The 14,300-nt window shown below is 37.5% G+C and overlaps 1 protein-coding gene across 1 annotated transcript; it reads right to left on the bottom strand.

The window, feature by feature from the left end:
- Positions 1-12,789: 12,789 nt before the first annotated feature.
- LOC306958585 (taste receptor type 2 member 40-like) lies at positions 12,790-13,704 on the bottom strand (the record flags this gene model as incomplete). The annotated part of the gene is given in 6 exon segments (XM_079550135.1): positions 12,790-12,885; positions 12,889-13,084; positions 13,086-13,347; positions 13,350-13,437; positions 13,439-13,656; positions 13,659-13,704. Coding segments are annotated over 6 exon segments (906 nt in total).
- Positions 13,705-14,300: the final 596 nt, after the last annotated feature.

Below are 14,300 nucleotides of genomic sequence, written 5' to 3'. Positions count from 1 at the left end.
TATGCAAAGAAATAAGGAAGAAAAAAAGGGAAAAAGGGAAAAAGCTACTTACCTTCAGAAAGCTTCAGGTATACAGGGATCTCTATCAAGATACCCTTCTCTTCACTGCCAACCCTTATCCTGCCAACCCTAGATCCTGGCTCTCTACCCCTTCCAGTTATTCAGATGCATTACATGCACCTGAGCTCCTCTTTCTTCCTACAAGGTACTCGATAATTGTTTCAAGCTGTGAGTTAGCATTTCCACTACAAATACCTAGTAATGTTTTACAAAGAACTTTGAGGATGTATTCTCACTTGACCTGGATGTAGCATATTTCTGTCTATATAATATTTTCATATTTCTATATAATTGATAGGAGTTACTACAGGACTAGCTTGACTGTACTGAGAAAATATTGACATAAAATGGCTGCTAAGTACTTACAGGAAAAACTGACTGCCACCCTGGAAACCAGGCATAGGAGCTAGGATTTTGGCCTAGAAGCTTGGCCTGGGAACCAGGGACATCTTTGTGGGTTGCTGTTGGCATCCTAACAACTGGAGACATTCTGAAGACCCTATTGATAAAACAAGAATTTGAGGAACACCATCATCTTGGAAAGGAGGCAGTTCTGAGAAATTTATCATCTGTTTCCTTAAGAAAGGGGAGTGAGACAGTAGCTCTGCTTAGCTATCCATTGATGTTAAAGCATCACACTGCCAAGGAGGATGCTTCAAGATATACTGCTCCTTGAGCAGCACTCTTGGCTGTGATGTAGTTTGATGACAAATAAAGCTGCCAGTTCATTATGTGTCTTCCTCAGCATGCTTGAAGCCAGGTTAACTCTGTAACTATTGTTCTATACTGAATCCCATCTGCCAAGTTACACACCAGGAACATTTATCATCAACACTCATACACTTATAATCTGAGTTTCTGTGGCCAGAACAGATCACTTAATGGGACTTCTTGTTGTTTTCTTATTGGCACAATCAGATAACTTATCTCATTTTGAGGAAAGCAAACTCTGGAGGAACTTAATCCAGTTGACAGAGCTGAGTTGAGCCAGTTATATTGAGAAATAATAGCTCTGCTATTATCATGATCATGACACGTGTAAGAATAAAAATGTGAATGAATGCCATTCTTTCCTTTAAGGGCTCCCATTGGCAGCTCTAGGAATACTTTCTGGTTAAGGATTACTTCTTGGTTACACTGCCTGAAAATCTGGTGCTGATTCAGTTCTCTTTACCGGGAGGAGCAAAATTTAAGGAATGGGCAGAGCTCACTGTTCTCCAGTTTGCAAAAAAATAAGGAAAAAAATCAACATATAGCAGAATTTAACATGAGCAGGAGCATCTCTCTGTAAAGAGAAAAAAATAACTTTCCCTATAAAGACTATGTAGCATTTTCATGCCATACTTAACAGTGAAGGGAGAATGTAAAGTGTAGAATATTTACTGGTAAAGCAAGATACAGATGGGATTCAGATAGAGAGCTACGGCTAAATTTGTGTCAACTCTGAATAGTCAAGAAAGAAGAGGATGGTTTCATTGGTAGAACTACATTTTTCCTCATACTGGCTTGAGCCAGAAGTGAAACATATTGTAATGAATGTCTGTAAGATCATATTTTACTAGTTAAACTATTATTCATTAAATCAAGTTGTTGTTATAATGGCAGATAAATTTCACATGGTATATTCAATTATTGCCTCTCACACAGACACTCATTAATATTTCCCTGTTTAGACTAAGATGTAGGGAGCTTATCCTAGAAAGAGAGAGCTATTTTTCGGAGGCTACTAATTGATGCTCAGAAATACCCTTGAGGACCTATTTTTCCATGGCACCCTAGGACGTGGCCAAGGATGTAAAACTCCCAGGAGAGACAATTATGTACTGAGTGGTCTCGACTAATCTCCAAATATTCTGAATTTATCTGTTCTTGTGGATTCATAAGACTACTAGTCTACAAGCCTTACTTATTCTTGGGAGGCTTTTCCATGCTGCCTCTCAGCACCTACCTCTCCTTTCTTTGATTTCCTGATTTCTGGTTACTGTTCTTCCTTTGCACACAGGGGCACAGCTTGCAAATTCACCTACAGGGTATTTTATGTCAGAAATGAAGCATCTGAGCAGAGCCTTAAGCAAGCACATGTCCCACAAAATGCTCTCTTATCTCAAGATTTGAGTTGAGTTTGCAGTGTTAATGTATAGCTCCAACACTTCTGGACCCAGTTGTGTTATATTTATGTGAAATTTATACCAATGTTTTGGTTGCTGCACCTTAAAATTTAGAATTGACATATATACTGCTTACTGCAACATAACTAGGAGGTAAACAGCTCTTGTCTGATTATTTTAATACCTTCTACGTGATGACAAAATGTTCTCCTCAAATGGCAGGAACTAGATCCCTCTAGAACTGTTTTCTACACTTTTGACTGCAGAGGTATAGAGTTTTTCAATTAAAACTGACAAAGCATAACAACTTGTCACTAATTTCCCATTCTCCACCCAAACAAGCCAGGCAGCATTTCAATGGCTGTCATTCCGGAGCTGCTAATGCTGCACCTTTGATATTCACCTCCATCAGCGTCCTCTTCATGTGAAAGGTAGGCAGGTGGATGGGCAGCTGCCCCATCTGTGGCAATTGCTGCTCTGTAGCATTCAGGAAAAGCCGCTGTATTCTCTCCTTACCAGGCAGGGTTATCAGTAAGAGCTTCTGGTAAGGTTTCGAATAACCAGACTTACTGTTAAAGACCTAACTAACCAGACAAACAAAAAAAAAAACAAAAACAAAACACCAACATCTCATTTATTTGTCCTATATTGCTATTAAATGGATTTAATCAGAATACAGATGCTTTGGTTCAGAAGGCTGTGCAAAATAATAAAAACCTCCAGGTCTTTAGAAGTTCGATCCCACACATCTGTGAAAGTGGATGAGAAAGATAAACACACATCAAAACATATCTTGTGGTTCTAAGTTAACACAGGCTGCTACAAATCTGGATTTTGTGCTCTAACAGTCTGCGTGTCTTTGAATTGTTATCTTTAAACAAAAGACATTTTCTAAGAGAATGAGCTAATATACTTAACACTGAAGTAAAGCTGGAGGCATCTGAAGGAAAATGAGCAGTTAGGAAGGAAACCACCTTCTTCCTTACTCAGGTTGTGCTGGAGAGATTTTGAGTTTCACAGAAACTAAATGTATCTTGTGGTTAAGTTAAACCTGAGCTTTGGCTTTGAGAAGGATTAATCTATGTATCTCAAACTGACGATGGCTTAAACAAACATCTAAAATGATGTTATCTGGAGTTATTTGCTTTTGAGAATCCTTATTAATGTATTTTTCAAAAACTTCCAAAAACAACTCATATATTCTGCTGCTCTCTGGTGAGCCCAAATTCTTTTGGAGGAATGACTGTTAGAAATTTTCTAACAAGAATATGTGTCTAAAAGTATTGACTCAGGAAAAGCATGTTTTAAAAAACATTTAGAGATTTGACAAAATTGTTTTTTTTGGAAATGCTGAAGTATAAGCCGAAATCTTTTCATGTATCTTGTAGCCTATCTCTAGGGTTAAGGGCTCAGATGGTTACTGCCTCTTTTATGTTATCTACCTCTTCCTCTCCTCCTCCTGTTCTTGTTACATCCTTACTTGCTTGTAGTTTTCTGCATCTTCTTCCTCCTTTCCCTTTTCAGTAGGAGTTTCTTCACTAACTAAACAAGCTGACTTTCACAGCCATTGTTTTGTCTTGTGTATAAGAGCAACTGATAACAGCATAAGTTCATTCCCTGTTTCAGACACAGAGCCTGTTGCAGGAGTTGGAGCAGCCACAGGACCTGATGCATTATCATCATATCCAGAGGCTTTCTCTTCCCTGAGTCTGCTGAATAGTATTGAACAGGGCTTGGAAGGCCTGGACCAGACCCCAGCCAGCCTGCAGTGATTTGTGGCTAAGAATGAAGATCCAAAACTCTAGAGACGTCTACTGTTCTAGGTAGCTGTTCATACAATCCCACACTCCCTGCCTCAGGACAGATCCTTGTGGGATATTCTTAAATAGTTGTTTAATTTTAACAAGACCCAGAACACATTCATAGCAATAACAACATGCTGGTTTGAACATCACAAGTATATTCAAAATTTTCAAGAGCTTGGAAGAGAAGGAGAAGGGGAAGGAGAAAGAGAGGGTGAAGAAGTGACTCTCCTTACCTTCCCCATAGATTGCCCCCCTCCCTCCCCCCCAAGGAGAAAAGTTACAGTGCATAATTATTAATAGATTCTGAGAGATGGTCCCAAAAGTATGGAGATGACAGCAATTTCAAGTACATATACCAGATCAGACTGGTGACCAGTAATTTCATCGTATCATAAGCCAGTGTTACAGAGTATACATAAGTGTTACATAAACCAGAGAATAACAAAGTGATAAATTTAACCTAGACTGCAGAGATGATATACAGCACAGCAGGGAGCATATATAGCAAGAAAATTGCAACAAAGCACAATTCTGAGAACACAACAACTCTAAGAATAGATATTGAACATCATGATCAGCAACTATTGAAATACTATGATGTATACAGTAGTTTTGTTTTAACATGCTCTGATCAGATCTGTTCTTATCTCAACCCTTCAGGCCCCAGATTAGGTAAAAAAAAAAAAAAAAACTGGAAAAGCTGAGACTCGTAAAAATACACAGAATGATGTACTGAGTGATGCACAGTGCAACTGATTACTGTCCACTGACTGATGCCCAGTTAGTTTCTAAGCAGCAGGTGCTCCTCTTGGCCAACACACCAGCATGGTGCCATATGTTATGGAATATTCCTTGGACAAGTTTGAGCCATTTGTCTTGGTTCTGTCCCCTCTCATTTTCTTGTGAATTCCAGTGTCTTCGCTGGGAGAGCAGTACAAGATGTTGAAATTTCTTTACTTAGTGTAAGCACTACTCAATAAGAACTAAAACCGTGTTGCCTACATTTTTCTCATCCTAAATCCAAAACACAGTACCATATCATCTACTATGAAGAAATCTAACTTTATCTCAGACAAAACCAATACATACTGCAACTTCAGCTAACTATGAGATGTTATGATACACTCATTGCAGAAAATCAAGAAATTTCCATAAAGTAATCTCTTGAAGGTGCTGTCCAGACAGATGTCTGTCTTAATGTGAAGAAGGGACAGGAAAGAACATTAACATGACCAACTGCTGCTGGAGATGCCAGCAGTCTTGAAAGTAATATAAAAGGAAATCTTCCTCTGAGATTACGCTCTCTGTCCTTCCTGTTTGTGTGAAAGGGTTGAAATGTTGACAACATTGATATGCGTGGAAGCCTCCATTTTTGGTGAGCTGCACAGATCATGTGCCAAAATTTTCAAGTGGATGCTGTGGATCTCCTACAAATTATTCACAGTCCTAAGACCAAGTCTTTAATTCCACCAGAAAGTTTATACACATATTTCTCCCTGCCTCTGACTTGCCAAACATGTGTAGCAGAAGAACAGTAGAGACACTAACATGGGGCTGCTGATGCTGGCCATGCTGGGGATCAAGTTAAACACATATTCTTTCTTGTTCCTATTCACTTGTAACAGTCTTCTGTGAGGTAGAAATGTGAAATCATCACTCCCTGTAGTGTTGGAGGTAAAGCTGTCTTCACAACTCACATGTGGATAAAGGGAGGTACTCAGAAGTTCACTGGGAGTAAAAGGAAAAATTGTTGTTAAAATATTCTGTGGCCTGGGTTAATTGACAAAAATAGATAAGTATATTAAAAATCAAAACAGAAATAAAACCAATTAACACACACACAAGAACAGAACCAACGTTTTACAAGTTTAGGATGCAGGCATTGAATGCATCCTCAGCACCTTTGCAGATGATAGTAAGCTGGAAGGTACTGTTGACTTTCAGGAGAGATGTAAGGCCTTGTAGAGGCATCTACACAGATTGGAGAGCTGGGCAATCAGAAACTGCATGAGATGCAACAAAGGTAAACACCAGATGTTATGAGTACATGTAACTGCCAGTCACAAGTACAGGGACCTGGGGTGCAGGTGACAGCAGGCTCAGCAGGAGGCAGTAGTATGTCCTGGTATCCAAGAGGGCAAACAACATTTTGGGGTGCATTAAACACAGCAGAGCCAGCTGCTCAAAAGAGATGATTCTCCTGCTAAGTTTAATGTTGGTGCAGCCTCATCTTGAATATTATGTGCAGTTCCGGGCTCCACTATATCTTGGGATTATAATTCATGTTTTACTAGATTTAAAAAATATTTTATGACCCCTTACAATTTTTTTTCTTTTGTAGTTATTAGCTTATACTGATGCAACTGTTGATTTTTTTTCATTTCCATCTCTGTAATGAACAGCTTGTTTACTTCAGTTATATTTATTGCCATATGTGAATCATAACCTAAAGAGATATATCTATCTACTTTATGGGACAAAATAAGTTTGATGAAGTCCAATTCAGGTTAAAAAAACAAAACAAAAAAAGCAACAAAGCATCAAGAAGCAGAATTTGATGTATATATTTGTCTTTGTGGAAGTAATCACTTCCATTTCCACAAAGAGAGACATTGCAAACTATATGGTTATTATATTTTTATGTTATATACTACATATATATTATAATTATATATATTTTTTTCAACACATTCTCTTAGTTTATTTCCTACCTTTCGTGTGTTTTTCGTGTGTAAAAAAGGCATTAAACAAATTAAAATTGGTATGATAGTACTGCTTTTAAGTTGATGAGCCCAAAACTCTGGGGAAGCCTCAAAGATACTATTTTCTCTCTTTCTTCACTCATTAGAAGACTGATTTGATTATAGATGCCCAGTCAGTAATCTGAAAGATGCAAACTACTGTGAACAGCTGTTTGCATGTCCTATTTGTATAATTTAACCCTTTAATTGGTCAACCAATATAGCATCTTTCTGTATAATTGCATCTTGCACCCAGAAAGAACAGGAAATAAATTATTGCAAGCTGTGCCAGTTAGTTTTTGTCTGTATATATTTTCTGTAATTGGCAGCTGAACAGCCTATAATGAACTGAATATCTTAAACCCTGGGTTATAGCAGAGCTATCTAAAATCAATATCCAAGGCTCTTGTAAGAAACTGATTTGGTAACACAAGGTGATAGGATCTCCACAGGGAAGCAGTAGCCTATATAAGAACAGAGAACACCTAGGATTGTTCTGTTGAATAATGTAGGTCAAGAGTGGGTAACTCAAAGATGAATATGACATCACATTCCCAGGAAGAAATTTAAATCTCTACTTGTAGAATTTCACATGTTGTGGTGTTTTGTTTTGCTTTTTTTCCCCCAATTTCTACTGGATTCTTGTCCAGCAAATGTGTCATGTAAAACTAATAATCCATGGATAGAAAAGGATCTGGAAACAAAGACTCCATTCTCCTTGCTCAAGATCTCTGTTATTTCCAGTTAATATTATACCATGAAGGATCCCTGCTAAGTGAGTGGAGAGAACCTCCTCCTTGATCAACACACTCCACAGTTAGTAAATATCCAGAGGTTAAGAAAATCCTGAGCATGGTTTCTTTGCATATTATCATGCTGAAAACAACATTTAATTGTGGTTGTCTCCCATGAAGAAGTACTCAAGATAGTAGACAAGGAAAGGAAAGAGAATCACATTTCTCTCCTACTAAATATGAATGAAAAGAAGGCAATTGTGATTTAGTCTTTGGAGCTGCTCAATTCTATTGATTTATGGTAGGCACAGGAAGGTCAAACGTAACACACAGGAAATATAAGAACTGCTTTACCTAGGTTTTATTTAATCCCTCCAAAATTCAAGGAAGAAATAGGACAGAGTACTTTTTTTGATACTTGAAGAACTGAAGTTATAGGCACAAATATACTGCAAAGACAATGTGGCATCTTAGCAAATATCACAAGCTTCTTCCAGTGCTTTTGAGATCTCTGTTTAGTATCTGTCTTTCTCACAGCATGATAACCATGGAAATAGTGAGAGCTAGTCTTATTCTGCCTTGCAGAAATAGTGTGATTGACAAAAGAAATTACAGGACTAATGACAGTTTACATAAACTTTTATTTTATCATTTATATAAGTTTTCCCCACAAATTTCAAAGTTAAAATTTTTCAGAAGAAATTATCTTCTAAGTGTCTGAAACAACAAATAAATATAGGGTGAAGTTAATAATACCAGTTACAGTAAGAAATTATTAAAAGCAAGTAATTATGCAGCTATAGGATAACTGTACAAAGGATTTTCAAAACAATTTGAAAGATTGTCTTTCATTCACTTATAAATCAAAATACTGGATGCATTAAAAAGTGTGTGTAGGGCTTCAAGTCATCCACTTAACTGTTGAAAATTGTTTGTGTTTCAATGTGTTTCAATAAGCACAGGAATATATACAATTTTGCCTCATTTATGTTGTGACTCAAAGACTGAATTACTCTGCTAAAAATCCTGAACCAAGAAATACCTGTAATTTCCTCAAAATTACAGTCTTTTAATTTTTTTTATTTTTTTTATTTTTTTTATTTTTTCAGATGAGCAGGGGAAATCCAAAGGTGTCTGAAACTCTTCTATCATTCAATGTCCTTCTCTCACCTTTGAGCTTCCTAAGAAAGGCTATATTGTTATTCGAGCATTTGGGACATTTATGAACATGTTACCCTCACTGCTACTCTTCCAGCAGATGACCTAGCTTTGCCATTACAGAACCAATCAACTGAGAATTGACATGAGCTACAAATAAAAGTGCCCTAATTCTCCTATGTCTGCATGGGAAGTGCCAGACAATGAAGACTTTGATGATCCTGTCTGTCCAGGAGCCTAAAGGTGAAGTTACCTCTGACATTACTAGGGAAGAAGCACATACTCAGATGATGAGAAGAGATAATACAAAGCACTGAAAAAAGCTGAAGCTCCACCAATTAACATTTTCCCTTTTGATTTCTCATCTTTTGTACTCATAATCTGTCATACAATAATCTATTTTGCTCTGACTCTCTTGCTGTCTCTCTGCACTTACTATGTATCTTGCTTGTTTTCTTCCTCAGCTTTCTTTCTTTCCTTTAGAGTGTGTGAGTTACTTCATGCCTTACTCTTACGCAGTGTGATCTTCTTAGGCTTTGTTCAAAACTTGTTGGAAAAGAATTTGTAGCTAACTCCCCCTATACCATCAAATATGATGTCTGTCTCTTCTGTCTTTGAATCTGAGCACCTACGTATGAATGCAGAAGTTGAAATTTAGAAGTCCTACAGATGTGATTTCTGCAGACACTGGTTTTGACAAAATACGTACCTTCAGGGCAACTGTTTGCACACACAAAAACAGGCAGGAAGCCAAGTTATGTTTAAGTTAATGTTTTTACTGGGAAAGATCTTATTTCTACACAGGTCTCCTTTTATGCCCCTTAAAAAATGGTTTAGAAATCAATATGAATATTATAATTACTTGTACCTTTTACTGTGTTTATGCTGCAACAATCTGCATTATTTGACTAATACTTTTATCAGAAATTTCCTGCTTTCTTGGAGGAGCTGATGTTAACTGCTCCTAAGCTTTCACAAACACATATATGCCATCATTATGAACTGCCCATAGTGAAATCTAGATTCATTCCAAACAAAACTTTGCAACTACTTGAAGATAAGTTCTTTACCAAGAGAGTAGCGGGGTGCTGGAACAGGCTGCCCAGAGAGGCTGTGGATGCCCCGTCCCTGGAGGTGTTCAAGGCCAGGTTGGATGGGATCCTGGGCAGCCTGGTCTAATATTAAATGGGGAGGTTGGCAGCCCTACCTGTGGCAGGGGGTTGGAGCTTGATGATCCCTGAGGTCCATTCCAAATCAAGCAATTCTATGATTCTATAACAGAAATTAATGTTTTTTCTCTCTAAGCTAAGTATAGCATCTCCCCTATGAGGAAAGGCTGAGCAACCTGGGTCTGTTCTGCTGTGAGAAAAGAAATTTGAGAAGGGATCTTATTAATGTTCATAAAAATCTGAACTGTGGGAGTCAAAAGGACATGGCCAACCTCTTTTCAGAGGTCTGTGGGAATAGGGCAAGGGGAAATGGCCATAAACTGGAGCATAGGAAGTTCTGCACCAATATGCAAAGGAACTTCTTCATAGTGAGGGTGACAGAGCACTGGAACAGGCTGCCCAGGGAGGTTATGGATTCTCCTTCTCTGGCAATATTCAAGACCTGCCCAGATGCCTACATGTGCAGTCTGCTACAGGGAGCCCGCTTTGGCAGGGACTGAACTCAATGATCTCTGAAGGTCCTTTCCAACACATACAATTCTGTGATTCTGCTCCTTAGGCCAAAAGAAAGATTTCTAATTAAACCAGCAACTTACAGAAATACAGAAAAGCCTTCCTAATGGAAAGGAACTTTGTTCTAAGTGCTAGCATTCTTTTTTACACTACACTGCAGCAATTTCTCAGAAAATCTTGGATTTTTTTTTTTTTTGAATTTTCAATGAAAATAACTACAACACTACATGATTTATATAATCTAATCAAGATAGTGTTACAGTAGGATGAGCTGTGAACTTAACTTGTTTCCCAATTTTATTTACTGTGTACAGCTGGCAGTACCCCTAAGTAGCGTAGGTGTGTATGGAATAGTTGGGACACTTCAGAAGCATCTGATAAGACAAATTTCAAACTTATTTCATCTTGCAAATTGGTAAGTTCAAGATGAAGGAAACAAAACCAACTTCTAGCTTATAAACCAGCCTTAAATAAGAGAGAAAAGCACCTACTATTAGATAAAATTCATGACTTGAAAGAATCACTGACTTGGGTAACTACTTTGTTCCTACTAGCAAATGTATTTTTTCCCCTTGTACAAATGCATTTCAATCTTATTTAATCATTCGTCAAACAGCAAGAAGGATTTAGTAAACTGTTAATGAAACACATTTTAAATCAGTGTTATTAACGTGGCAGTTAGGTTACCTCGTTAGTTATAGAAAGAAAGGTAGACGAGAAAGTAGACTAGAAGGTAGTCCTCTAGAAACTTGCCTTCCAGTAATTCTATCTACTTTCCCTCTTAGGTTGCAAGATGCATACTACTGCACAGATAATATTTTTACTTAACACAATGCAAGGAAAGCTTTGGAGGGAAGAGTTTGAAAAACAACACGGGAATCCCTGTCAAATGTCATGTTTACTAAGTAACATGACTAGATTGTTTATTCATTAGGGGGACAAGTGAAAAGAAAGGCAACTGATGTGATAGAGCCTGCTCAGGATATCCTGCTGAGTAGCTGCATAACTGATGACTCTGCCTGAAGAAGGACAAAATATCTGTGTTATTCTGGGTTAAATAAACTCATACATCTTGCTTGTTCCTGTTCTCAGACAGATCATAATTTCTTTCCCTAAGATTGGGAAATGGACAGCACACAGGGGAGAGAGGATACATCAAACCAGTTTATACTGCAAGGAGAAGATAAACTACAAGAAAAACGTTTTTTTTTATCTGGATTTTAAAATTTCTTGTCTGGATTTAAGTATTTAAAAAAATCACATTTCAGTGCAAACTCCAATTAAATACACATACATTTCTTCAAACAGATTGACTGTGAGACATCAACCAGATACTGTACAAGAGAATGGACTCAGTCCTGTGTCAGTCATAACAGAAGATTGAGCCACGTATGAAAGTCAAATTTTCACTCCACCTGAAAATGTTCATATAATTCCAGTTCTAGTGCAAAAGATTATGTGCTGTGTTTCAGACTCACAAATATGTGATTTGTCAAGGAAATCGCAATTCATTTCTAAAGCCAAAGGAATCCATGTGTAGAAAAGTATTACAGGACACGCTTTCATGAAGTGAGACATTTTACGGAGATGTCCTAGTTTCTAGAAACATTTGAAGAGTTTTGTAACAAATATTTAAATATTTTTGTTTAAATCCATACTGGTTCTGAATTCAAGGAGCTAATTCTCCACAGCGAAACATGAAATACTAACGTTTAAATTCATTTTTCAGTAAAGTTTAATATTAAGAAAAGTCTTTTTCCTGTTATTTCTAATTATAGAACTACTTTTAGAGGATTTGCTAATGCATCTTTTTTGGGAGGAACACAGATGCTGATTACTACTTCAATGATCACAGGAAGCTAGAAAGGTTTGTGTCATTCTTTACTGAATTAACTTGAATATTCCACTGTTAGAGTCTGCCTAGATTCCTGTATGTGCAGCCTGCTGTAGGGGGCCTGCTTGGCAGGGAGGTTGGACCTGATGATCTCTGGAGGTCCCTTCAAACCCCTGCAATTCCCAAATTTCCAAAGCATTTCCCAAAGTGGCTCCTCAGCAGGTCCCTGTACTTGCCAGAATCTATTTTCAAGCCTCATATTCCCACATTACATTTGAGCATGCTTGCGCTTAAGCATATCTGTTCTATTAAGATAACGACAATCTGATTTGTAAGCCTGAACATAAACCATCTCATGAGATTTAATTATTGTCTGAGTCTTAGCCTTGTTTTTTTCTGCTCAGACGTAAACAATGGTGATTACTAAAGAAAACACAAGAAATAGAGTATCAATATTCCACAGGCAATCATCTTTTTAAAAAAGGAGGAAACTTAGAAAATTATTCATCACAAGAATCACATTCAAGCAAAGTAACATATCAGCTTCTTCATGATTCAATTTTGGGGCTATAATCTATTCTTACATCTTTTTATTATTTTGTAACTACAGTGACTTCGATCTCATTGATCCAATCTAAATTGGAAAGAGCAGGCTAGCCCTGTTCTTTCAACTGCGTCTAGCTCTGACACAACAGCTCATGTGGTACAAAGCGCTGGTGAGCAACTCTCGAAATTTGGGGTTGCTCCAGATTAAGACCATAGATTATCCTGCAGGACAGGCAGCCACTACAATAACACATACAGCTTCCTCAGTGCTCAAAGACACGAAAGTGTCAGATAAAATGAGAATCAAAGCAATCACATTTGTAATATACAGGAGGAGGAAGGAGAAGACTGTCTTGATGGAACCAATAAGAGCTCCTAAGCAGGGATCCCTGAAGCCAGTTGCATTATTTTGCATGTCTGGTGTGCCTCCACAGAGATCTAATCAGCAGGACACTTGAAAAAACAAACATTATTGAAGGCAAAGCTACACCAACATTACAGAAAAGGATCAAAACCAAAATCTTAGCTTTCCTTGTGGCTATCCCTTCTGAAGAGTTTGTCATGGTAAAAGGAGTGGTGAAGTTGCCATGTATGTTGCAGTTATCCCAGGAGAACGGAAGAGAGGTTGCAAAAGAAAATAGAGATGATGCTGTCAGCATCCTTGGCTTCAGACAGATGAGAATGACTGAGTAAAACTGGCAACCTTGATACAACAGAAGACACTAAGCCAGGCAGCAAAGCAAAAACTAGAAGAGTTCAGGAATATAAAAACCTGTAACTATAAAGGTTACAAATAAATCTCCTTTATGAGGGGAAGGTTGACAAAAAAGACTTAGGAAGAAATCCAGCATCATCCAGAACTGAGAAAAGAACCTGGATAAACCCAGAAAGATCACAGTCACCTCATAGGAGGACAATATTTTGCTCCTGATGAAACTAGTTGAACTGACAGCCAAGATAGTCCCATTTCCTAGAAGTCCCATCATTACTCAATTATAGCAATTATTAGACAAAAAGAAGAAAATAAATTGGACATTGCAGTTCTTAAGAACTCACAAGTTTCACTCAGCTTTTCATAGGCTCCTAAAAGCTCTAGCTATGCTAAGGAATATTAAACTCAGCTAGATGCTCTCATCACATGGTCACATACTTATCTCAGAGGAGGAACTCTCATATTAAGCCCTTAAATATTTACTTTATTCTACATTTTTGATGATTAATAGCCAGCTGCTATCTCAAAGTATGCAAATATGATAAGGATTCTCTTACAGTCGTTTCATATTAGAGAAAGAATTTGAATTTAAAGGGCTCGATGCATTTTTAAGTTTTTAAGTTTTAATCCACGGTCAGTTTTCACAGAGCCCTCGGAATTTATGTATGCAAAGACAGAAAAGTTTCCAAAAGCTTGCAGACTTTTTCATGTCAGGATTGCACCCCATACGTATATGCGAGGGTAGGAAAAAAAAAAAAACATTTCTGTCTCAGAAAATGCAAGAAATGGAAGACATTTTCATAAAGTATAGAGTGAATTAAATTTTGTACACAAGCCCCTGAAGTCTCTAGAAACTGCTTGAGGAGACTAATCTAATTGCTCTTGCTCAGTATCATGAAGTTAACAGTATTCTACTTTCT

Source organism: Tetrao urogallus (genome assembly GCF_951394365.1).
Source record: "Tetrao urogallus genome assembly, chromosome: 1".
NCBI lineage: Eukaryota > Metazoa > Chordata > Aves > Galliformes > Phasianidae > Tetrao > Tetrao urogallus.
Note: the sequence above shows the minus strand (reverse complement) of the source record. Positions and strands in the feature narration are given on the sequence as shown.